Genomic DNA, 25,140 nt, shown 5'->3' on the forward strand with positions numbered 1-25,140 from the left:
TTGTGGCACCTTAGAGACTAACCAATTTATTTGAGCATAAGCTTTCATGAGCTACAGCTTCATCATCCGATGAAGTGAGCTGTAGCTCACGAAAGCTTATGCTCAAATAAATTGGTTAGTCTCTAAGGTGCCACAAGTCCTCCTTTTCTTCCAATGACAAGAGTGACCACTTGACTTAAGGGGATTATGGGACATTTCCGGAGGCCGATCACAGCGCAGTAATGCAACACCTCGTTTACACTGGTGCTGCGGCGTTTCAGCCAAGGCGTTATGCTTCTCTTGGAGGCGGATTACCAGGAGTGCTCCAGCTGCAGAGTCCAGGCACTCTAAGTGCCTTGCCAGTGTGGACGGGTCAGGAGTTAGGGTGCCTGGGGCTGCTTTAATGTGCTCTAACTCCGTAGACACTGCCTTACTTACATTGGCTGTTGGGTGTCTTGTCAATTTCACGGCAAGAGCCCTGAATTTGACAAGAAAGCCAGGCAACCAGAGCCCAGCTGGGTGTCTGGATCCTGTGCTCAGCTGAGAGCTAGGACAAGAAGCCCAGGCATCTGGACCCCGCTCACCAGGGCCAAGAAGTCCCTGGGGCCACTTGCCCCCGTTCCCCCTGGGTAATGGAGAGCCGGGAAGGGGGGCCGCCCAGGAGCATGTGCTGCAGCAGGGCTTCTGGCAGGGAGCTGCTGCACCTCTTAGGTCAGTGGAAGCGCTCCTGGTGAGGAAGCACACTACCGATCCATGGAGGGTAGTGTGGACATGCACCACCACAGTAATTACTGCAGTGGCAGTAAGTCGACCTAATATAAGTCGACTTACCTTTCTAGTGTAGACATGCGTCTGCGTCTGGTTTGTAGAACTAGTGCAGAACTGTTCTTCCACCGCACATTTCACTCCGGTGGATGCTGCATTTTCTGCCACACAAAAATCTGACGGCGAAGTCCCAACTCTACTAAATGGGGTTAAAGTCACTATTGACACCGCTGCCAACACTGGCGTCTCTCTCGCTCACACTTCTCCCCATACACACAATCTCTCCTCTCCCCACAGCTTCACTGCCCCTCTCAGAGGCAAATTCTCTCTCTCTCTCTCTCACACACACACAGTGTCTGTACCTCATTCACCCCCATGCCTGCCTCACATGTCACACACCACCCCTCACACCCACACGCAGCCCGCTCCCAGGCGCCCCCTGCCAGGCGCGCCCCGCCCGACAGGGAAGGAGGCGGTGGCAGCGGCTCCTCCCCCGGGGCCCTGTCCTGCAGCCGCCTCCGACGAGCCGGAGCTCGCTTGGCTGCTCTCCGTGCCAGGCTTCTGCATGGCGGCTGCTGCTGCCGCCGCCGCCTTCCGCTTGGCCCGGAGCTTGCGGCTGCGCCCGGTCTGTAGGGCAAGGTGAGCGGCTGCGGGAGCGGGGCGCCAGGGAGGCTGGAGCTCCCGGGCTGGGCGGGAAGGGGGCTGAGCACTGACAGAGCGAGCAGGGGCGTCCTGTTAGCCTGCTGCGAGGTGGGACCCGCCGAAAACCCCAGCGCAGCGCCTGGCTGGCTCCTAGTTAGGAGTGGAAGGTTTCACAGGCAGGGGCGCCCCTCGGGGGCCTGTGCAGAGTAACATGGAGCCTCCCTGCCCTCCCCCCACTGGGGGCATGGCTGTGAGGTCCTGTGCAATCTCCAGCTCCCTCCTCCAAGGTCCCATCCTACAGGACATGCCACCCACCCCGGTCCCTGAGAACATCCAGCTACATCCAAGGAGAGGGAGAACTAGGGAACAATAGGGGCCAGAGAGCCCAGCAGGGAGGGGAGAGGGTCCGGGTGGTCTATGTATTGGCAACTGGCATCCTTACAGTGAGGCATCAGTGACAGTCACTTCTGCTGGCTTTGGCCAGGGTTGGCCTTTGAAGAAAAATTCTAGTGCTGATGTTAACGTGTAACAAACTTCTTCCTCCTGCAGAGCTAGGTAAGCATCTCACTTTTCACACATAGGCTAATAGGCGTTTTCTGCTGCCAGAAAAATTGTTTTTGCTCAGTTCATTCCCTCAATTTGTTTTGCAGGCTGCAGGGTCATTTTTTATTACAAAAGAGTCTTGTTGAATTTTTAACCACTTCTTTGTCATTTAAGACATTATCTTTCTAAGTCAAAAATAATAGTCTTGCTATCAAGTTGTGTTTATTCCCAGTGTTTAGTTAATATAAACAGCTCTAGGGGTCACAAGCTGTCTCGCATGTTCTGTTCTCTGCAGTGATACAGTTGCTGTCAGTGTTAGAGAGAAAATATAATAGAAATTTTATAAACTTTTAAAGTGGCATGAACATGTTAGGTCTTTTTCAAATATTTACATGCTTAAAGATAAACATGCAAGTAGTCCCACTGAGGTAGTGGAATTAATTTCATTCTTAAAGTTTAGCATATGTATAAATAGTTGCAGTATTTGGAACTCGAACACTTCTTGTTCAGTGAAGATTTAAAACAGTCTTGTAAAGAGTTAGTAACCAAAAAACCTGCAGTATTGTGGTTGCTTGTGAGAACCAGAAAGTGAAACTGACAAGTCTTTCCTTCATCAAGGCTGAATGAATTGCCAAATAGTATTAGTAGTGAATGAATTTGTTTCAGAGTAACAGCCATGTTAGTCTGTATTCGCAAAAAGAAAAGGAGTACTTGTGGCACCTTAGAGACTAACCAATTTATCTGAGCATAAGCTTTCGTGAGCTATAGCTCACTTCATCGGATGTGAGCTGTAGCTCACGAAAGCTTATGCTCAAATAAATTGGTTAGTCTCTAAGGTGCCACAAGTACTCCTTTTCTTTTTGAATGAATTTGGTTTTTTAGTAACATCAACTGATTTTAAAAACAGATTTTTACCCCAAAGTGTCCCTTTAAGTTCTAAAAGATTTTCAGAGAGTGCTGAATGAAAGTTACAGATCCACAATATTTTAAAGTTGTAAATTTTCAGAGAGAACCTGGTCCTTTATTTCAAAACAGAGAAGTTTATTTTAAACCAGTAATTTCACTGCTGAATAATTAAAAGGAGATCTGCTGATCTTTTCTAAAGATAGCACATAATCCTCAATGACAGAAGTGCTCCAAGTAGTAACAGGCAAAATAGGCTTTCAGTGTTTGTTTATTAGAGCACTTACTATGGGGCAAGCTGAGGTGTAAATCTGTAAGCTGCTTGATCTTGTGACCTTTATCATCTTGTTCTAATTGACAATTCAGCTCCAATAGTGCTCTGTCAAGTTCTCCCATATGATGTGTCTACATAGAGAGCATGGTATACAAGGATGGAGTGAGCAAGTAAAATGGGTTCTGGGGAGAAATTTGAGGCTTCTGACACTCCAAACAAGATAAACTATTACATTGCAGCCAGGAGCACCCGAGGGAAACAATTTGTTGGTAGATATTTTCGTCATCTTCAGACATGTGCATGTGAGAGGGTAAATCCATTACGTTGACTGAAAAAAAACCTTCATTTGAAATGTGCTGTCAAGTTTAAAAAAGATATTAAAGCACTGTAATAGTTATACAATACATAAGCTTGAACCAAAACTTCAGATCCAAATACTTCTGAACATTGAAGTGCTTGAAATCCAAATTCTAATTTGGTGACTTGAATCATCTCTCAAAGGTACTTTTTTAAAAAAAATAGTTCATTGCTCTGCTATAAAACAGCTGAGTTCAGCTTTGGTAGCTTTTTTTTTTTTTTTTTTTTGGCGCATATGACGTTAATAGCACGCCAAAAATGTGGCTGTTTTTTGTGTATCCTTTATCAGCTTTGACTTGACAAGAGGTTTGGGCCTGGTATCCTCCCCTTTGAGGCATTTGGTCAACACATGTTGACCTATATCAAAATCATCCCAACAGTCAAGCTCACAAACCTATTTTTCTGTCTCGTTCATTCTTCACTGTCTGCTGGGGACTATCCACTCTGCTGCTCCTTTCAGCTGGGATTCAGTTAGTGGCAGCTGGTGATTGACAGGTGAGGCACCTATCACAAACTCTGACATTCCAATATACACGTTCCTCCTTGCAATCCTGGCCTGGAAGGGGGAGTGCCTTTCTTCTGCCCTTCCAAGGCAGCAGCCTCCCCATTGCATTTGCAGATGTCCAGTGTCACTGGCCCTGTGGTTGTGCAGGGAGCTGTCTGCAACTCTGCTGTCATACAGCACTCTCTCACTAGCCAGGAGTGTGGGAGCCGTCCCAGGGCAGGAATTGTTCAGCAGTGGGGTGGCCTCTCCCCACAGCCAGGGGCTCATTGGGTTCTTTGTAATCCTGGCCGGGAGTCTCTAATCTGCCAACCCAGGATGTCTACAGCTTCCCCTGCGACTTGTATCCTTGTGTCTTAGGCCCCTCAGTGGTGTAGGTAGCCCCCCTGCATTTCCACTGTATCAGTGCTACGAGGGAACCCTGCATCCATTCTGGCAGAACTGGCCTTAACCTCTGCAACCCTGCAAGCCCTGGCTAGCACAACAGTGCCCTCAAAGTGGCTCCTCAGCAGGGTTAGTTGCCATAGTTACAAGGCAGCTTTGAGGCACTACTACCTATACTGTGATTTGAGCCTCATCCACAGCACTACATTTTTTTGGCATTACGGAGATGGAGAGAGTGTGAGTAACATGAATTTAAATCCAATCACAAGTGCTTCTTCTGGATATATATAATATAATATAAAATAACTGTCCTTAATCTTTATATACACAAAAATGTAGCTTTTGGGAATTGGCTTCTGAATTCTTTGGTTAAGCTGTGCCTCACTTGCTTAAGCTGGTGAGCCACCCCTGGATAGAGGCCACCCCTATAACAGTTCAGGCCAACTGCACCAGTATTTCCCCTGGGGCTCCAGCAAGGGCACCGCTGTCAGGCTTTCAGCTCCCCACCCATTGCATTTCTTTGGTGGGACTCATGTCCCACTTCCTTCTGACCAACTATTTCTAGGCTGCATAGTTCTGATATAAGCTTATTGGCATGCATCATCCCAGTTCTAACAAGCGCTCTGGCAGGAGCAATCCTTCAATACCCTGCCTAAGGGATTTCCTTTGTGATAACAAGTTCAACACAGCTTCAGCTCAGAAAAAGTACCCAGTTTTATGAACCTCAGTAGGCCAAGTCCTTCCAACCCTACTCTAAGGTCTAGGGTCTTTCATGGACCAGAGGTTTTGTCCATTTGCTGGATCAGGAAGAAGGCCCTGAGCCAATTTAAAACCAGGCTATTTATCCAAAAATCGTTTATTGGTCTCTGGAGAATCCAGTTTGAACTAGTATATGTGGACCTTTCCAAGGAGTAGAGTTTCTCTGGAGATATTACAACCTGAGTGAATTTAACTAATCACCCCTGCCTGCTTTTCTCCTGTTTACTCTTCTCATGGAAATACAGTAACACAGAGATGAAAATTAATTGTATTAAAAATGTAAAGATATTAAGCTCAATTGAATAAGGTTTAACTCAAGTAAGGTTTGTCCACGATATTATTCTGTCACAACCTCCTCCTATCCACATGTCCCTTGGTCTTCCTCCACTCTGTCCTTATCGCTAATAACCCCAGTTGATATGAGCTAGAAAGTTTGTGCCACCTATCTACAATTCTTATGACAGACCAATCTTCCATCCCCACTTTGAAGGGACCAGTAAAGAAGTGTGGTGTAATCCCTTTTTGGCCTGAGTGGCTAGCCAAAAATATGGGGTCTTGCAGGTTGTTCTTCTTAGGGGGAGAAATTGATGATGGAGTCAGGTACCTTTGATGCAATCTTGTTTGTTTACAAGGAATGTACAAAATCCTGTTTTTTCTCTGAACATAAGAGGATCCAAAAACAGGTGATAAAGGCTTGAAGCTGTAAGCAAAGAAACTCTTAGCCAGCACCACATTATGCTTGTCCAGGCTGTGACAGTCTGCCCGTTGTGTCATTCTCGCTTTCTCACGCACATGTTTCCCCCCCACACTCCAGGATACCTAGGGAGCACTCTGCTTGCATAGTTCAAATTCCTGAGTGGCCTCAGGTGTGCCTTTGTTCTGAGTGGTGACATGTGCCTGTCCTTTGATTTGGAGACAACAATTATTTCATAAAGGAGTTTAACTGTTTCTAATGGAGAGCGGCAGTTACACCCACCAGCCACAAAATGGTTTAATTTAACCCATCCTATAACAGTACAGTCATTGGAGATACTAGGGGCCAATCCTGCTTCCACTGAAGTCAGCAGGGGTATTGTGATGAAATATGTATTTCAATTTGATAGAAGTTAATTAGAGTTTTGGGGCACTGTAAGATTTAGGTCTATTAATTTCCTTGATCTTTAGTGCTTGGGTTTTGTAAGTGATAAGATAAGTGTGATACACTTGTCACTTAGTAACATTTACTAGTATTTTAAATGTTACTCTCTCAGTCTCTAAGGTGCCACTAGTACTCCTTTTCTTTTTGCGAATACAGACTAAGCCCTGGTCTACAGTAGGACTTTAGGTCGAATTTAGCAGCGTTAAATTGATGTAAACCTGCACCCGTCCACACGATGAAGCCCTTTATTTCGACTTAAAGGGCTCTTAAAATCGATTTCCTTACTCCACCCCTGACAAGTGGATTAGCGCTTAAATCGGCCTTGCCGGGTCGAATTTGGGGTACTGTGGACACAATTCGACGGTATTGGCCTCCAGGAGCTATCCCAGAGTGCTCCATTGTGACCGCTCTGGACAGCACTCTCAACTCAGATGCACTGTCCAGGTAGACAGGAAAAGAACTGCGAACTTTTGAATCTCATTTCCTGTTTGGCCAGCATGGCAAACTGCAGGTGCCCATGCAGAGCTCATCAGCAGAGGTGACCATGATAGAGTCCCAGAATCGCAAAAGAGCTCCAGCATGGACTGAACGGGAGGTATGGGATCTGATCGCTGTATGGGGAGAGGAATCCGTGCTATCAGAACTCCGTTCCAGTTTTCGAAATGCCAAAACCTTTGTCAAAATCTCCCAGGGCATGAAGGACAGAGGCCATAACAGGGACCCGAAGCAGTGCTGCCTGAAACTTAAGGAGCTGAGGCAAGCCTACCAGAAAACCAGAGGGGCGAACGGCCGCTCCGGGTCAGAGCCCCAAACATGCCGCTTCTATGATGAGCTGCATGCCATTTTAGGTGATTCAGGCACCACTACCCCAGCCGTGTTGTTTGACTCCTTCAATGGAGATGGAGGCAACACAGAAGCAGGTTTTGGGGACGAAGAAGATGATGATGATGACGAGGTTGTAGATAGCTCACAGCAAGCAAGCGGAGAAACCGGTTTTCCCGACAGCCAGGAACTGTTTCTCACCCTGGACCTGGAGCCAGTACCCCCCGAACCCACCGAAGGCTGCCTCCTGGACCCGGCAGGCGGAGAAGGGACCTCCGGTGAGTGTACCTTTTAAAATACTATACATGGTTTAAAAGCAAGCATGTGAAAGGATTAATTTGCCCTGGCATTCGCGGCTCTCCTGGATGTACTCCCAAAGCCTTTGCAAAAGGTTTCTGGGGAGGGCAGCCTTATTGCATCCTTCATGGTAGGACACTTTACCACTCCAGGCCAGTAACACGTTCTCGGGAATCATTGTACAACAAAGCATTGCAGTGTATGTTTGCTGGCGTTCAAACAACATCCGTTCTTTATCTCTCTGTGTTATCCTCAGGAGAGTGAGATATCATTCATGGTCACCTGGTTGAAATAGGGTGCTTTTCTTCAGGGGACACTCAGAGGAGCCTGTTCCTGCTGGGCTGTTTGCCTGTGGCTGAACAGAAATGTTCCCTGCTGTTAGCCACGGGGAGGGAGGAGGGTTGAGGGGGTAGCCACGCGGTGGGGGGAGGCAAAATGCGACCTTGTAACGAAAGCACATGTGCTATGTATGTAATGTTAACAGCAAGGTTTACCCTGAAAGAGTGTAGCCACTGTTTTATAAAAGGTGTCTTTTTAAATACCGCTGTCCCTTTTTTTTTCTCCACCAGCTGCATGTGTTTCAGTGATCACAGGATCTTCTCCTTCCCAGAGGCTAGTGAAGATTAGAAAGAAAAAAAAACGCACTCGTGATGAAATGTTCTCTGAGCTCATGCTGTCCTCCCACACTGACAGAGCACAGACGAATGCGTGGAGGCAAATAATGTCAGAGTGCAGGAAAGCACAAAATGACCGGGAGGAGAGGTGGTAGGCTGAAGAGAGTAAGTGGCGGGCTGAAGACAGGGCTGAAGCTCAAATGTGTCGGCAGCGTGATGAGAGGAGGCAGGATTCAATGCTGAGGCAGCTGGAGGATCAAACCAGTATGCTCCAGTGTATGGTTGAGCTGCAGTAAAGGCAGCTGGAGCACAGACTGCCACTACAGCCCCTGTGTAACCAACCGTCCTCCTCCCCAAGTTCCATAGCCTCCACACCCAGACGCCCAAGAACGCGGTGGGGGGGCCACTGGCCAACCAGCCACTCCGCCACAGAGGATTGCCCAAAAAACAGAAGGCTGGCATTCCATAAATTTTAAAGTTGTAAAGTGCTGTGTGGCATTTTCCTTCCCTCCTCCACCACCCCTCCTGGGCTACCTTGGTAGTCATCCCCCTATTTGTGTGATGAATGAATAAAGAATGCATGAATGTGAAGCAACAATGACTTTATTGCCTCTGCAAGCGGTGATCGAAGGGAGGAGGGGAGGGTGGTTAGCTTACAGGGAAGTGGAGTGAACCAAAGGGCGGGGGATTTCATCAAGGAGAAACAAAGAGAACTTTCACACTGTAGCCTGGCCAGTCATGAAACTGGTTTTCAAAGCTTCTCTGATGCGTACCATGCCCTCCTGTGCTCTTCTAACCGCCCTGGTGTCTGGCTGCACGTAACCAGCAGCCAGGCGATTTGCCTCAAGGTCCCACCCCGCCATAAACGTCTCCCCCTTACTCTCACAGATATTGTGGAGCACACAGTAAGCAGTAATAACAGTGGGAATATTGGTTTCGCTGAGGTCTAAGCGAGTCAGTAAACTGCGCCAGCATGCCTTTAAACGTCCAAATGCACATTCTACCACCATTCTGCACTTGCTCAGCCTGTAGTTGAACAGCTCCTGACTACTGTCCAGGCTGCCTGTGTACGGCTTCATGAGCCATGGCATTAAGGGGTAGGCTGGGTCCCCAAGGATAACTATAGGGATTTCAACATCCCCAACAGTTATTTTCTGGTCTGGGAATAAAGTCCCTTCCTGCAGCTTTTGAAACAGACCAGAGTTCCTGAAGATGCGAGCGTCATGTACCTTTCCCGGCCATCCCACGTTGATGTTGGTGAAACGTCCCTTGTGATCCACCAGAGCTTGCAGCACTATTGAAAAGTACCCCTTGCGGTTTATGTACTCGGCGGCTTGGTGCTCCGGTGCCAAGATAGGGATATGGGTTCCGTCTATGGCCCCACCACAGTTAGGGAATCCCATTGCAGCAAAGCCATCCACTATGACCTGCACATTTCCCAGGGTCACTACCCTTGATATCAGCAGATCTTTGATTGCGTCGGCTACTTGCATCACAGCAGCCCCCGCAGTATATTTGCCCACTCCAAATTGATTCCCAACTGACCGGTAGCTATCTGGCGTTGCAAGCTTCCACAGGGCTATCGCCACTCGCTTCTCAATTGTGAGGGCTGCTCTCATCTTGGTATTCATGTGCTTCAGGGCAGGGGAAAGCAAGTCACAAAGTTCCATGAAAGTGCCCTTACGCATGCGAAAGTTTCGCAGCCACTGGGAATCGTCCCAGACCTGCAACACTATGCGGTCCCACCAGTCTGTGCTTGTTTCCTGAGCCCAGAATCGGCGTTCCACAGCATGAACCTGCCCCATTAGCACCATGTTGCATGCATTGGCAGGGCCCATGCTTTCAGAGAAATCTGTGTCCATGTCCTGATCACTCACGTGACCGCGCTGACGTCGCCTACTCGCCCGGTATCGCTCTGCCAGGTTCTGGTGCTGCATATACTGCTGGATAATGCATGTGGTGTTTAATGTGCTCCTAATTGCCAAAGTGAGCTGAGCGGCCTCCATGCTTGCCTTGGTATGGTGTCCGCACAGAAAAAAGGTGCGGAACGATTGTCTGCCGTTGCTCTGACGGAGGGAGGGGCGACTGACGACACGGCTTACAGGGTTGGCTTCAGGGAGCTAAAATCAACAAAGGGGATGGCTTTACATCAAGGAGTATTTCAGGCAGGACTTCACGGAGGGTTCCAATAAGAAATGGTGCACCTCAGTTATTGTTCTTATTGGAACAAGGAGGTTAGTCTGGCCTCTGATTGATACATGGCTAGATTTACCTCGCTGCACCTTCTCTGTGAGTGACTGCAGTGTGACCTAGAGGAATGAGTCCCCTAGATGGGGGAGGGGGAGAAGCAAATGAGTACAAAACAAATCTGGTCTATTTCTTGTTTTGATCCACTCCATCTATCTTTTACATCTTTGGCTGGCAGCAGACGGTGCAGAAGGACTGCATGCCATCCACATCTCAGGGCTGCTCGGCAGAAGATGGTACAATACGACTGCTAGCCATCCTCATCTCTTGCCTGCCCGGCAGAAGATGATGCAATAGGACTGCTAGCAATCCGTATCGCCTGCCGGCTCACCAGAAGATGGTTCAATAGGACTGCTGCAGGACTAAAGAGAATGACTTGATCAAGTCACTCCAAATTTAGTCCCTGCGCCCATGTCTGCCCAGGCGCTCCTGGCCGACGTGGCCAGGAGCACCTTGGACATGACGATGACGGCTACCAGTCCTATTGCACCATCTGCTGCCACAAGGCAATGGGTTGCTGCTACTGTGTAGCAATGTACTACCGCGTCTGCCAGCACCCAGGAGACATACGATGACAGTGAGCTGAGCGGGCTCCATGCTTGCTGCGGTATGGCGTCTGCACAGGTAACTCAGGAAAAAAGGCACGAAACAATTGTCTGCCCTTGCTTTCATGGAGCGAGGGAGGGAACGGGGGCCTGACGATATGTACCCAGAACCACCCGCGACAATGTTTTAGCCCCATCAGGCATTGGGATCTCAACCCAGAATTCCAATGGGCAGCGGAGACTGCGGGAACTGTGGGATAGCTACCCATAGTGCAACGCTCCGGAAGTCGACTCTAGCCTCGGTACTGTGGAAGCACTCCGCCGACTTAATGCACTTAATGCACTTAGAGCATTTTCTGTGGGGACACACACACTCGAATATATAAAACTGATTTCTAAAAAACCGACTTCTATAAATTCGACCTAATTTCGTAGTGTAGACATACCCTAATATGGCTGCTACTCTGAAACCTCTCATTCTATGTGTTTCCATACATTCAAAACATTGTCTGAAAGCCCAGATCAGATAGATTCATTCCCTTCTAGATTTCAAGGTCATTCTAAGGATTAGAGTTGGGAAATCTTTTCCATTGTAGTGCCTGCTCCATAGGTTTGTTTTGTTATATAGTATGTTTTTGTATCAGTTTGCCTAAGTCAGTAGCTTATGGTTTTGTTTTTTTGTTTTTTAAATAGAGCCTTAATGAAAAGGCATATCAAAATATCAAAAGTAAATGACACTGTATGTCCCCAAAGAAACATCAGGGCACATTTGATCCAAAGTTTAATTATGTCAGCTACATGACTCTAAATAACATTGTCATAAACATACAGCTAACGGTAGCATAAAATCCCTCCTTTACCTGTAAAGGGCTGAGAAGCTCAGATAACCTGGTTGGCACCTGACCAAAAGGACCAATAAGGGGAGAAGATACTTTCAAATCTATGGGGGAAGGTTTTTGTTTTGGGGTTTCGTGTTCTCTCCGGAGACAGAGAGAGACCAAGCAAGTAATCCAGCTCCTACTGAAAGATAGATATAAACTTACAGAAATAGTAAGTAATAGCAAGGAAATGCATTAGAATATCTTTTGTTTTAGCTTGTGAATTTTCCCTGTGCTAAGAGGGACATTTATCCCTTTTTTTGTAACTTTAAAGTTTTGCCTAGAGGGGAATCCTCTGTGTTTTGAATCTGATTACCCTGTAAAATTACCTTCCATCCTGATTTTACAGAGGTGCTTCTTTTATTTTGTTTTTTGTAATAAAGTTCTGTTTTTAAGAACCTGATTGGTTTTAGTGTCCTAAAAACCCAAGGGGCTGGCCTGTGCTCACTTTGTTAACCTATTTGGTTGGTATATTATTCTCAAGCCTCCCCAGGAAAGGGGGTGAAGGGGCTTGGGGGGATGTTTTAGGGAAACAGGAACTCCAAGTGGTCCTTTTCCTGAATCTTTGTCTAACTCACTTGTGCCTTGGGAAAGTTTTTAACCTAAGCTGGCAGAAATAAGCTTAGGGGGTCTTTCATGTGAGTCCCCACATCTGTACCCCAGAGTCCAGAGTGGGGAGGGAACCCTGACAAGCGTAAACACAACTACATATTCACTTATCCCATTCCAAGGATGGAGCACATACTGAGTCATCTTAAAATTGTAATGAAATACTTAGTAGAATTACACAGCACGTTTCTATATGACTTGTTCAGATAAAGTAGGGATGGTCATTAGATGAGTAAAGCATTTATCTTTCTCTGTCCCTCCAAAAAACTCTTTGTCTAATGTGTTTAACTTGTGCGGAGCCATAAAAGCACAGTACTGACAGTTGGAGAGCTGTTTTGGCAATTTCATTTTTTTAAGAAGGAGCAGGAGTGGTGATGGGGGAAATTGCTATGGCTTCAATCGATTAAAGTCAGTGGGACTACTTGCATGTGTGAAGTTAAGCATATATATAAGTGTTTGCAGTATTTGGGTTCAAACGTGTAGCCATGACTTCTTATCTAATATGTTTCAGTTGCTTATTTTATGATGTAAGGGCCTCAGGGGAAGGGCCTTGAGGAACAATGAGTATAATCTGGTTCTCTATAAATAGTTGCTTAAATGTCCTTGTATGTTTCATATGTTGGGAGAGAGTCCAAAATTTCAAAATACAATGAGATTCTTTGCTCAGAAATTGGTATCTTCATCAATAGCAAAGCAGTCCCATATGGTGCAGTCCAATATAATTTTAATGTGGATTTGGGTTTGAGAATATGTACTGTGCAGAGAGGGTGGTGGGAAACTGAAGAGATTGTGTAGGCAAGATTGTTCTTGGACTTTTATTTTACAAACTTTCAAACTCTATTCTTAGTGAAGAACATGATTTTAATTACTTTAAACAATATTATGAACACTGATAGGACCAATTATTTGATCAGCTGGCATGAGATGAGCGTGAGTGTGGGTTATTTAAGAAGTTGTCGCTCTAAATATGCAACCATAATAAGGGTTTGGATAATACACTGGAGTTGGACAGTGTAATTTCCTGCTCAAGCAGACGTACCTGCACTTGCTTTGATTGAACTAGTACCCTAAAAATAGAGGTGTAGCCGCAGCAGTGTGATGAGCAGGATGGCGTAGCTTCCCCAAGTATGATCCTATCCAGGACCCTAGGTACATACGCAGGTGGCTAGCCTCTCTTGCTGCTCGTGCTGCTGCGGCTACACTTGTTTTTTACATGAGGTAGCTGAATCGGAGCAAGCATAGGTATGTCTACAGCCACATCACACTACCTGCCGGATCAGCGGGTAGTGATTGATCTATCGGGGATCGATTTATCGCGTCTAGTGTAGACGCAATAAGTCGATCCCTGATCGCTCTGCTGTCGACTCTGGAACTCCACCAGGGCGAGAGGTGGAAGCGGAGTTGACGGGGGAGCAGCAGCCATCGATCCTGCACCGCGAGGATGCGAAGTAAGTGGTTCTAAGTCGATCTAAGATACCTCGACTTCAGCTACACTATTCTTGTAGCTGAATTTGCGTATCTTAGATCGATCCCCGCCCCCCAGTGTAGACCAGGCCTACGTGAGCTGGAAATTACACTTCCAGTGTAGACATACCCTTAGTGGATGTGCAGGATGTAGATGAGAAGGGCGGAATCAGGCTCAAAGTGCTGTATTAACAGTCTGCATCCTTTATTGTCGGAGTCTATCTTAAAATCATGCTTTCAAAACAAGTTTTAGAAATAGATAGTTCACTTTCTCCTGCCTGGTGAATGGTCTGGAAGCTACTATTTTTGGATAATTCCCGTAGGAGTCCCAGTCTGATGTAGTTTAGGATTTGAGGGTCAGTCAGTCATGCTGTCTGTTAGCCCATGCGATCTCACTGACTATTGTGGGGTTGCTTAACTGTAACAAAGGACACAAGTTGATCGAAGGAATGCAGCTGCCATTTGCATTATTAGCAAGTGAGCTGGGGGAGACTTTGAAAGTTTGAGTTTAATTGTTTCTGGTGATTTAGCTTTTTTAAAATTAATTCAATTAATTTGATAAGAAAACAAAACTGATGTCAGGTTTTTTTAATTAGTTTCTCTTTTCCCCTGACTGCTATTCATTCTTCTCCTCCATTTTCTTTTTGGCTGGATTGTTTTCCTTAGTTATAAGGAATAGTATGAAGTATGTATATTTATCTCACATACCAATATATTGTGCCCAAGTATTATATTAGAATGTGAATTGCAGGAGGTTTTTAGTCTTTTCTGAATATTCACTGTGTCTCCTCTGTGTGTTGCTGTCTCTTTGCTTTTGTATGTCTGCTCACATTTATCTTGAATTAAAAAAAAACCCAAAACCATTTGGTCATGCATTCACTGGGGTTTTTCATTTTGCAAGTCATTCTGTACATTAGGTTAGCAGCTCCCTATGTAATAGTTATTTTCAGGAACGGGAGGAAGGGTGGGGTGATGGTGGATAGGCACAGTGGAGGGAAGAAAAGTCTATAACCATGGATAGAACACACTCCCTCATAGAACCTGGAATTGTAGAAACTGAGGACTCCTGGGAGACACGAGATCAGATTTGCACAAGCGCTGAGCACTTAAAACCGCAACTGAAGTTGATTAGGGCTGTGCTTTGAACATGTATAGTGCTGTAAAAATTCTAAATATTCTGAAAAGTCAGGCCTTGGATGTCTCAAGCTGGGCACCAAAATTTAGTGGATACTTTTGACCTTAATTTCACGTCCGTTCCACATCTGTAAAATGGGGATAATAACACAACGTAATCTCACAGAAGATAAGTGTTATGAAGATAAATGCATTAATGTTTGTGAAGTACTCATACTATGAGAACATGAGAGAAACACTTGTGAAAATTAATAATTTTGTATTCAATGCAGGATTTGGATGGTGTCCATTAAATAAAGCCTGGGGCCACACATTCAGTGTTGAAGATAAAAAGAAATATCAAATAGCTGTCCATTCTCTGAATAAGGTGGGGAGTGTCGCTCACCGCCGGGCTGGCGCCTCCTCTTGGTTGCTCTGGGGATTAGCTTGAGGCCAGCGCCCCCAGTCTGCGGCTTGCACACTGTCACTGCATCTGCCTGTAGCCCCTCTCACAGCCTGAGGCACCATAGCACCCTCTTTGTGACTCAGCCCTACAGCTGTGTCATCATCTGTGTTCCCCCCACTTCCAGGGGTTAGTGTCTCAGTCCAATAATCATGCCACTTCCTCAGTGGCAAATGGAGGGCAGGGGGACCCTGGCCCACCCACTTCTCTGGGTCCCAGCCTGGGGACCCTGTGGATAGCAGCCTCCTGCTGTGATCCCCATGGCCTCAGCACCTTCTTCGCCCTTGCCTCAGGGCACTCAGCTGCGCAATCCCTGCAGTCCACCAGGAACTCTCTCTTGCTCCCCTGCTCCTTTCTTTTAGCCTGCTAGAGAGACAGTCCTCATTATCTTGGCCATTATCTTTGAAAACTCATGGCGATCGGGGGAGTCCCGGACGACTGGAAAAAGGCTAATGTAGTGCCCATCTTTAAAAAAGGGAAGAAGGAGGATCCTGGGAACTACAGGCCAGTCAGCCTCACCTCAGTCCCTGGAAAAATCATGAAGCAGGTCCTCAAGGAATCAATTCTGAAGCATTTAGAGGAGAGGAAAGTGGTAAGCAACCGTCAGCATGGATTCACCAAGGGCAAGTCATGCCTGACTAATCTAATTGCCTTCTATGACGAGATAACTGGCTCTGTGGATGAAGGAAAAGCAGTGGACGTGTTGTTCCTTGACTTTAGCAAAGCTTTTGATACGGTCTCCCACAGTATTCTTGCCAGAAAGTTAAAGAAGTATGGGCTGGATGAATGGACTATAAGGTGGATAGAAAGCTGGCTAGATTGTCGGGCTCAACGGGTAGTGATCAATGGCTCCATGTCTAGTTGGCAGCCGGTATCAAGTGGAGTGCCCCAAGGGTCGGTCCTGGGGCCAGTTTTGTTCAATATCTTCATAAATGATCTGGAGGATGGTGTGGATTGCACCCTCAGCAAGTTTGCAGATGACACTAAAGTAGGAGGAGAGGTAGGTACGCTGGAGGGTAGGGATAGGATACAGAGGGACCTAGACAAATTGGAGGATTGGACCAAAAGAAATCTGATGAGGTTCAACAAGGACAAGTGCAGAGTCCTGCACTTAGGACGGAAGAATCCAATGCACCGCTACAGACTAGGGACCAAAAGGCTCGGCAGCAGTTCTGCAGAAAAGGACCTAGGGGTTACCGTGGACGAGAAGCTGGATATGAGTCAACAGTGTGCCCTTGTTGCCAAGAAGGCCAATGGCATTTTGGGATGTATAAGTAGGGGCATTGCCAGCAGATCGAGGGACGTGATCATTCCCCTCTATTCGACACTGGTGAGGCCTCATCTGGAGTACTGTGTCCAGTTTTGGGCCCCACACTACAAGAAGGATGTGGAAAAATTGGAAAGAGTCCAGCGGAGGGCAACAAAAATGATTAGGGGACTGGAACACATGACTTATGAGGAGAGGCTGAGGGAACTGGGGATGTTTAGTCTACGGAAGAGAAGAACGAGGGGGGATTTGATAGCTGCTTTCAACTACCTGAAAGGGGGTTCCAAAGAGGATGGCTCTAGACTGTTCTCGGTGGTAGCAGATGACAGAACAAGGAGTAATGGTCTCAAGTTGCAGTGGGGGAGGTTTAGGTTGGGTATTAGGAAAAACTTTTTCACTAGGAGGGTGGTGAAACACTGGAATGCGTTACCTAGGAAGGTGGTGGAATCTCCTTCCTTAGAAGTTTTTAAGGTCAAGCTTGACAAAGCCCTGGCTGGGATGATTTAATTGGGAATCGGTCCTGCTTTGAGCAGGGGGTTGGACTAGATGACCTCCTGAGGTCCCTTCCAACCCTGATATTCTATGATTCTATGATTCTCATTGCTTAGGCTCCCAGTAGCAACTGATTCTGCTCGCCACTGTGGCTCTTCTTATATGGTCCTGCTTGGCCTGGATTGGCTGTTCCTCACAGTGTCTCTCCTATTGGCTCCTTCCCGTGCAGCCTTCCTAGGGGTCTGTTCACCCCTTACATGCTGGTGTGGGGTGGATGCTCCGTCCCAGGGGGGCTGGGGAAACAATAGTATGTGAACATGTAATTAAAGACTGTATCATAATATGCACAAGGGGGCTGAAAAGGTTGCATATTTGCACTTTGATTAATTGCAGCTGAATAGGGTGGGGACTTAGTAGACTTTGTTTACAGGAAAGCAGCATATGGTGGGAGATCCTGCTTGTGGAAGCTCCAGAACTTGATGTAGTAAACTTATCTTTCCAGAAAGCAAGTCTTGTTGTTGAAGGTGTAACATTAGTACATACTTGGGTCTGGATGTCCTTATGCATTGGTAAGGAACTACAGAGCTTCTCATTTGTAAGTCAACAGTTAGAGCTAGGCTAGGCTAGATTCAGTAGGGATTAAAAATTGTTTCCATCTAATGGCTATTTGGAATTTATATGAGAAATGTGGTGGGTCTCAATTCTCACTCCCACATCACAAACTCACTACCATGCTGTCATAAATCCAAAAGTGGCCTGACGGTGTCTACTACGAAGGGAAAAGTGCTGGTGGCGTGGAAGAGGTGAGCATCTCCCTGACCCTTGGGCGTATGTAGCGACAGCAGATCAGGGAGCTGTGCACTAACTACGTGCCGACGTTCTCAGCCACCCCAGGACTAACTGAACGGGCATACCACTCCATTGATACAGGTAATGCTCACCCAATTAAAGTACAACCTTACCAGGTGTCTCCTCAAGCTAAAACTGCTATAGAACGGGAGATCCAGGATATGCTACAGATGGGTGTAATCCGCCCTTCTGGCAGTGCATGGGCATCTCCAGTGGTTCTAGTTCCCAAACCAGATGGGGACATATGTTTTTGTGTGGACTACCGTAAGCTAAATGCTGTAACTCGCCCAGACAACTATCCAATGCCACGCACAGATGAACTATTAGAGAAACTGGGAAGGGCCCAGTTCATCTCTACCTTGGACTTAACCAAGGAGTACTGGAAGGTACCACTAGATGAATCCGCCAAGGAAAGGTCAGCCTTCACCACACTTGTCGGGCTGTATGGATTTAATGTACTCCCTTTCGGGCTGCGGAATGCACCCGCCACCTTCCAAAGACTTGTAGATGGTCTCCTAGCGGGATTAGGAGAATATGCAGTCGCCTACCTTGACGATGTGGCCATATTTTCGGATTCCTGGGCAGAACACCTGGAACATCTACAAAAAGTCTTTGAGCGCATAAGGGAGGCAGGACTAACTGTTAAGGCTAAGAAGTGTCAAATAGGTCTAAACAGAGTGACTTACCTTGGACACCAGGTGGGTCAAGGAACTATCAACCCTCTACAGGCCAAAGTGGATGTTATCCAAAAGTAGCCTGTCCCAAAGTCAAAGAAACAGGTCCAATCCTTCTTAGGTTTGGCTGGATATTTGTACTGCAATTTGTACAGGCGATTTGTACCGCAATACAGCCAAATTGCTGTGCCACTGACAGACCTAACCAAAAAGAAACAGCCAAATGCTGTTCAGTGGACCGAAGAGTGTCAGAAGGCCTTTAACCAGCTTAAAGCAACACTTATGTCTGACCCTGTGCTAAGGGCCCCAGACTTTGACAAACCGTACCTAGTAACCACAGATGCTTCCGAGCGTGGTGTGGGAGCAGTTTTAATGCAGGAAGGACCGGATCAAGAATTCTACCCTGTAGTGTTTCTCAGCAAGAAGCTGTCTGAGAGGGAAAGCAACTGGTCAGTCAGTGAAAAAGAATGTTATGCTATTATCTACGCTCTGGAAAAGCTACGCCCATATGTTTGGGGACGGCGTTTCCACCTGCAAACCGACCATGCTGCGCTACAGTGGCTTCATACCGCCACGGGAAATAACAAAAAACTTATTCGGTGGAGTTTAGCTCTCCAAGATTTTGATTTCGACATCCAACACATCTCAGGAGCTTGTAACAAAGTGGCTGATGCACTCTCCCATGAAAGTTTCCCAGAATCAACTGGTTAAAATCGTCCTTGAGATGTGGAAAATATTGTTAGTCTTTATATACTGGGTCGTATATTTAGAGGTGCATGTGTCTTATTAACTCTGTTTTCTCCTAGAGCTCCAGGAAGAAATCACAGCCAGTGTTTCACCCTATCTGTGATTTGGGGGTGTGTGTCATAAATATAAAGGGAAGCGTAAACACCTTTAAATCCCTCCTGGCCAGAGGAAAAACCCTTTCACCTGTAAAGGGTTAAGAAGCTAGGATAACCTGGCTGGCACCTGACCAAAATGACCAATGAGGAGACAAGATACTTTCAAAGCTGGAGGGGGGGAGAAACAAAGGGTTCTCTCTGTCTGTGTTGTCTTTTGCTGGGACCAGAGCAGGAATGCAGGTCAGAACTTCTGTAAAGGGCTAATAAGCAATCTAGTTAAATATGCATTCGATTCTGTTTTGTTTAAATGGCTGATAAAATAAGTTGTGCTGAATGGAATGTAGATTCCTGTTTTTGTGTCTTTTTGTAACTTAAGGTTTTGCCTAGAGGGAGTCTCTATGTTTTGAAACTGATTACCCTGTAAGGTATTTACCATCCTGATTTTACAGAGGTGATTCTTTTACTTTTTCTTCAATTAAAATTCTTCTTTTTAAGAACCTGATTGCTTTTTCATTGTTCTTAAGATCCAGGGGTTTGGGTCTGTGTTCACCTATACAAATTGGTGAGGATTTTTATCAAGCCTTCCCCAGGAAAGGGGGTGTAGGGTTTGGGAGGATTTTGGGGGGAAAGACGTTTCCAAGCGGGCTCTTTCCCTGTTATATATTTGTTAGACACTTGGTGGTGGCAGCAATAAAGTCCAATGGCAAAAGGTAAAATAGTTTGTACCTTGGGAAGTTTTAACCTAAGCTGGTAAAAATAAGCTTAGGGGGTTTTTCATGCAGGTCCCCACATCTGTACCCTAGAGTTCAGAGTGGGGAAGGAACCTTGACACATGCTTTGCGCTAATTAGAATACTCAGCAGAAAAGATGAGCCATGGAAACTGAACTGTCTCTGCCAATCTTAGTTACTAGCACCTCCCTCCTCCTCCTACCCCCCATACACACTCTACCCATAAGAAGTGAGGCCTTTGGGGGGTGTGTGTGTGTGTGTGTGTGTGTGTGTGAAAAGCTTGCTCTAATGCTGTCTTGTAAATAATAAACAGAGGACTCCATTCACCAAGGCAGTCAAGCCACTGCCTTTCACCAACATTACATCCATATGATTTTTCTTATGCTGAAGTTTATAGTTACATACAAATTACATTCAAATATGTAAATTATCTCATTGAATACATTGCGTAAAGTGTCACATGGAACTATACAACTTGGCACCCATGAACCTTCATTTTTAGGGGGGGATGAATGAAGAAGAAAGAACAGCTTGATTTAAAGAGACATGGTTGAATTTGCTGTGTTGCCTTTTTGTTTTTATTAAAACTGGTAAGTGGCAAACTTCAATATAAAATTTGATGAATAAATGTGGAACTAGAAGATGTCATTTTTAGTCACTTCTTCCTGTAATAACAGCACTTAAAACAATTTTCCAATTTAAATGGGAGTCTCTTCAGTAAGCTTACATGTGCTCAATAAGCAAATTCATAAGCAGAATACATGTATACATTATACGTTTTTCTCAATGTTTGTTTTGATCATGATCAGGGAAATATGAAGTTTGATCAGCAGAACATGAAAGTTCATCAACTAAAATGTGCACCTTAATCAGTAAAATGTACAAACTGAAGAGCCTGTAGTATATAGCTCAAGTAGGGAGGAGAGCATTTTGCCCTGTAAAGATAGTCGTTCATGTAGCTTGCCCATTAAATTGTAAGTTTTTCTCTCCAAGCTGTGTGGAAAAATTAACTGAAGTATGCAGATTGAACATCTTAAGATATGGGGGGAAACTGCGAACATGCAAATTCTGTGATCAGCAGGACTTCTGCCTTCATTTAAAAACAGAGCTCTCTTAGCAGGCTTCCTACAGGTAAACAATGTTGATTTAATGTAGCTGGTTAATAATAAAAAATAATCAAATCCAGGTCAGAAAACATGCCTTGATAGACCTCAGATTTGCTTGTTACTGTGTCTAGAGGGGGGAAAAGCAAAACATATATTAGTTTTAAACAGTTTAAGATCCTAAACTAAACATAAGTAGCATTAAAAATTACTGTCCACTTTATTTTAGAGACCATCTCAGGTTACATAATGCTGTATAAAACACTTAGACAATTTATGTCCTCAAGGAGTTCTCAAAGAAATTGAAAGGAAAAAAAGGCTTTCAAAGAGGATGGGGAGCATTGGGAATGGGAGGCCGTTCCAAACAGGGGGCAGCATGAAAGAAATTGCTGCTTATTTCTTTTTTCATTTATGCTGCTTTTCCTGGTGAGGGTTGCAGCAGCAGCATGGAGAGTAGGAAGGACCAGACCTCCCTTTCCTCTGCAACAGGTTCCAGCTCCTAAGGGATTCCCCACCATTCACAGGCCTGCTGGGGGAGATAATCCCTCCAGCATGTCCTGGGTCAGTCTCGGGGCCTCCTCCCAATGGGATGTGCCCGGTAGAGTTCCAAAGAAAGACTCCTAGGAGGCATCCTTATCGGGTGCCCTGAACCAGCTCAGCAGGCTCCTCTCTATCAGGAGGAGTAGAGGCTTTGCTCCAAGGCCCTCCCGAATAGCTGAGCCCTTCATCCTGTCTCTGAGAATAAACCCAGCCACCTTGCAGAGAAACCTCATTTCAGCTGTTTGTACCTGCGATCTCGTCCTTTTGGTCATTACCCAAATTTCATGACCATAAGCGAGGATAGGGACATGGATTGACCTGTACACCTAGAGCTTCGTATGAGAACTCAGCTCCTGCTTTACCACCATGGATCGGTACAGCACCCACAGCACTGCCACACCAATTAGCCCATCGATCCCACACTCCTGCTTACCATCACTCGTGAACAAAATGAACTCTTCCACTAAGGACAGCTGCTCCCCCATCACCTGAAGAGAGCCGTCCACTTTCTTCTGGGAGAGGGGCATGACCTCCAATTTGGAGGTGCTGATTCTCATCCCAACACTTCACACTGGCAGCGAAATGTTCGAGTGCACATCAGAGATTACAGTCTGAAGAAGTAAGAAGGACTTCATCATCTGCAAACAGCAGAGACGGCCACCTTCTAGTTCCTGTACCAGATGCACTCCAGAGGTCAGCTGCATCTTGATCTTGTGTCTGTGAAAATTACATACAGAAGTGGGGACAAGATGCATCCTGGGCGAAGTCCAACACCCACCTTGAATGAACTCAACGTAATGCCAAGAATACGAACACAACTCTCACTCCAAGAATAGAGGGACCTGATAGCACGCAAAAGTGGCACTGGCACCTCATACTCCTGCAGCACTTCCCATAAGACATCTCAGGGAATTTGGTCATATGCCTTCCCCAGGCCTACAAAACAGGGATACTGGATTAGCAAATTCCCACGGCCCCTCGGGTATCTGTGAGTGAGCAAAGAGCTGGTCCGTTGTTCCACGGCTGGGATGGAATCCACATTGTTCCTCCTGAATCCAAGGTTCAACTGATGGGCATAACCTCCTTTCCAGCACCCTGGCATAGGCTTTGCTGGGGGAGGCTGAGGAATGTCATCCCCCAATAGTTGGAAACACCCTCTCATTTCCTTCCTTAATGCTTGGGACCACCACCCCAGTTTGCCAGTCCAGAGGTACTGCACCCACCTTCCATGCAAGATTGAAGAGGTGAGTAAACCACGACATCCCAACATTGTCCAGTGATTTCAGCATCTCTGGACAAATCTCGTCCACCACTGCTAACTTACCACTACGAAGGCACTTTACCACCGTAGCGACCTCAACAACAGTAATAGATCCAACCTCACTGGAGGTTTCCAGTGCTGCCTCCTGAAAGGAGGGCATGTCCACCAGGTTGAGGAGTTCCTCACAGTGCTCTTTCTGCCTCTCAACAATCTCCTCAGGTCTAGGTCAGTGTTACATCACCCTTGCTGAGAACAGCCTGGGCAACGTCCCGCCGACCCCTCCTAAGGTGAACAGTTTGCTAGAACACCTTTTGAGGCCATTTGGTACTCATTCTCCATGGTCTTTCCAAACTCCTCCCAAGCCCAGGCTTTCACTTCAATGACCACCTCATCCCTCTTGGCCAACCAGTATCTCTCTCTGCTGTTATCAGGAGTCCAGTTTGTGAGCATTTCTCTGAAGGCCTCCTGCTTCACCTTGACAGCTACTCTCACCACTGGTGTCCACCAGAGGGTCCTAGGGTTAGAAAGAAATTGCCTTTAAAACTAAAACAAAGATTTCAAACTTATGCCACCTCCTGCTACCTGAGTAAGTAGACAATTACTTACTTTTTTTCCTGCCCTCTTGCGTGATTATATATATTAGGATACTGTTGTTCCAGATACTCCTGTTGTCTGTAGGCCATATTTGCTTTCTCCTTATGTTATTTTTTGTCCTGCCCCTTGCACTGCCTAAATAGTTGATATAGTTTATTCCTTCACAGAAGAAGAAAAGGGAGGGGGGGAAGGGGAACCAACAAGAACCCTAATATTAACTTTTTTTTAAAAAAAAGAAGACCAGGTTTAATCCTCCAGAGAATGTAAATTCATCCTGCCTCTCATTTAAAATGAAGATCAACAATGAGTCTAGTGACACATGAGATGCACTTTAATATGATTGCAAATAGACTTTTTAGGTAGCTAATTTGCATATATTTGCCCCGATCCTGCAAAGAAGCATGTGGGTGTGTGTTTTTGCAGAACCATGGACTCAGTATGGCTTTTATGACTAAAAGTGTCTTCCAAAAAGCTTTAAAGAATCCTAGAACAAGTAGTTGGGCAACAACAGATAACTTGCTGATGGTATGATGACTACGAGACTCTCTGGACATAATAAAAGCAATATACTTATATGTTTGTGTTCCACTGTCCTGGTTATTATTGTATTAAGTGTCTTGCTCATTGTTTTGTTTGTGCTTGCGTTTTATGTACTTTAAGCAATCCAGCACAAAATAAAGTAAAATACCTCTAGTCATTTGGCTGGAAATGTGGTTGTGTGTGAGCATTTTGTCAATAGATATTGTGTGCCCTGAAACATGATCACTGGGCAGCAAGATTTGAATATTTAGCCTAACAATTCTGCACTACAGAAGGAGACAAATAGTTAAAATCTGTTAGTGAAGCCAAACTATGGTAGATTTTCTGCAATGGTACTAACATTAATTTATCTTAACTGAACTGTTACTTTCTGTTCCACTGGATCTGCAAGTTTGCAAAAAAACTGTTTATATTTGCATGCTTAAATAAAGTGTGAAGGCCATATTACGGAGCTACTGTCCAGACAAAAAAATTAATAAATTAGATCCATATGGAAGCACAGGAGAATATGCTGTTTGTGTACATTTCTATAGGAAACGATTGTCCTGTAACAGTTAAAAATCAAATGAAAACAATGAAAAACAAAACCGCAAACTCATCAACTCTGTAGCTGAGCCAGCATTTTATAACTGACTGTTATATAGTTAGGTATCTGTTTTGGAACATGGATTGAAAAGTACCTTTCTGTTACAGTTAATGAGCTTTGAAGCAGGTATTTATTGAAATTCATTGACAAAGCTGAAAGTTATTTTTTAGTCCTAGATCTTTAGCTGGTTCTGAAATAGTTTTGCTGTCCTAAAAAGAATCTGGTTATGTAATAAATGTGAACAGGAGGGTAGTTAGGATGTAAATGTGTTTTTAAAACTGGAGGGTAGGAAAAGAGAGGTGAATTCACAAGACTTCAGCATCTGGAATCATTTTCACCAGCATTTTAGTTAAATTTGTTGAAA

General features: G+C 45.5%; 1 protein-coding gene across 2 annotated transcripts in view; it reads left to right on the top strand.

Moving 5' to 3' along the window:
- The first annotated feature begins 1,214 nt into the window (after nt 1-1,214).
- Nucleotides 1,215-25,140, top strand: part of ECI2 (enoyl-CoA delta isomerase 2) — a 65,194-nt gene continuing 41,268 nt past the window's right edge. For both annotated transcript variants that reach the window (XM_074944925.1, XM_074944926.1), the window contains exon 1: nt 1,215-1,383. In XM_074944925.1, coding sequence (XP_074801026.1) covers nt 1,310-1,383 — 74 coding nt within the window. In that variant the 5' untranslated portion in view covers nt 1,215-1,309. The remainder of the gene's footprint in view (nt 1,384-25,140) is intronic.

Source organism: Natator depressus, chromosome 2 (genome assembly GCF_965152275.1).
Source record: "Natator depressus isolate rNatDep1 chromosome 2, rNatDep2.hap1, whole genome shotgun sequence".
Classification (NCBI taxonomy): domain Eukaryota; kingdom Metazoa; phylum Chordata; order Testudines; family Cheloniidae; genus Natator; species Natator depressus.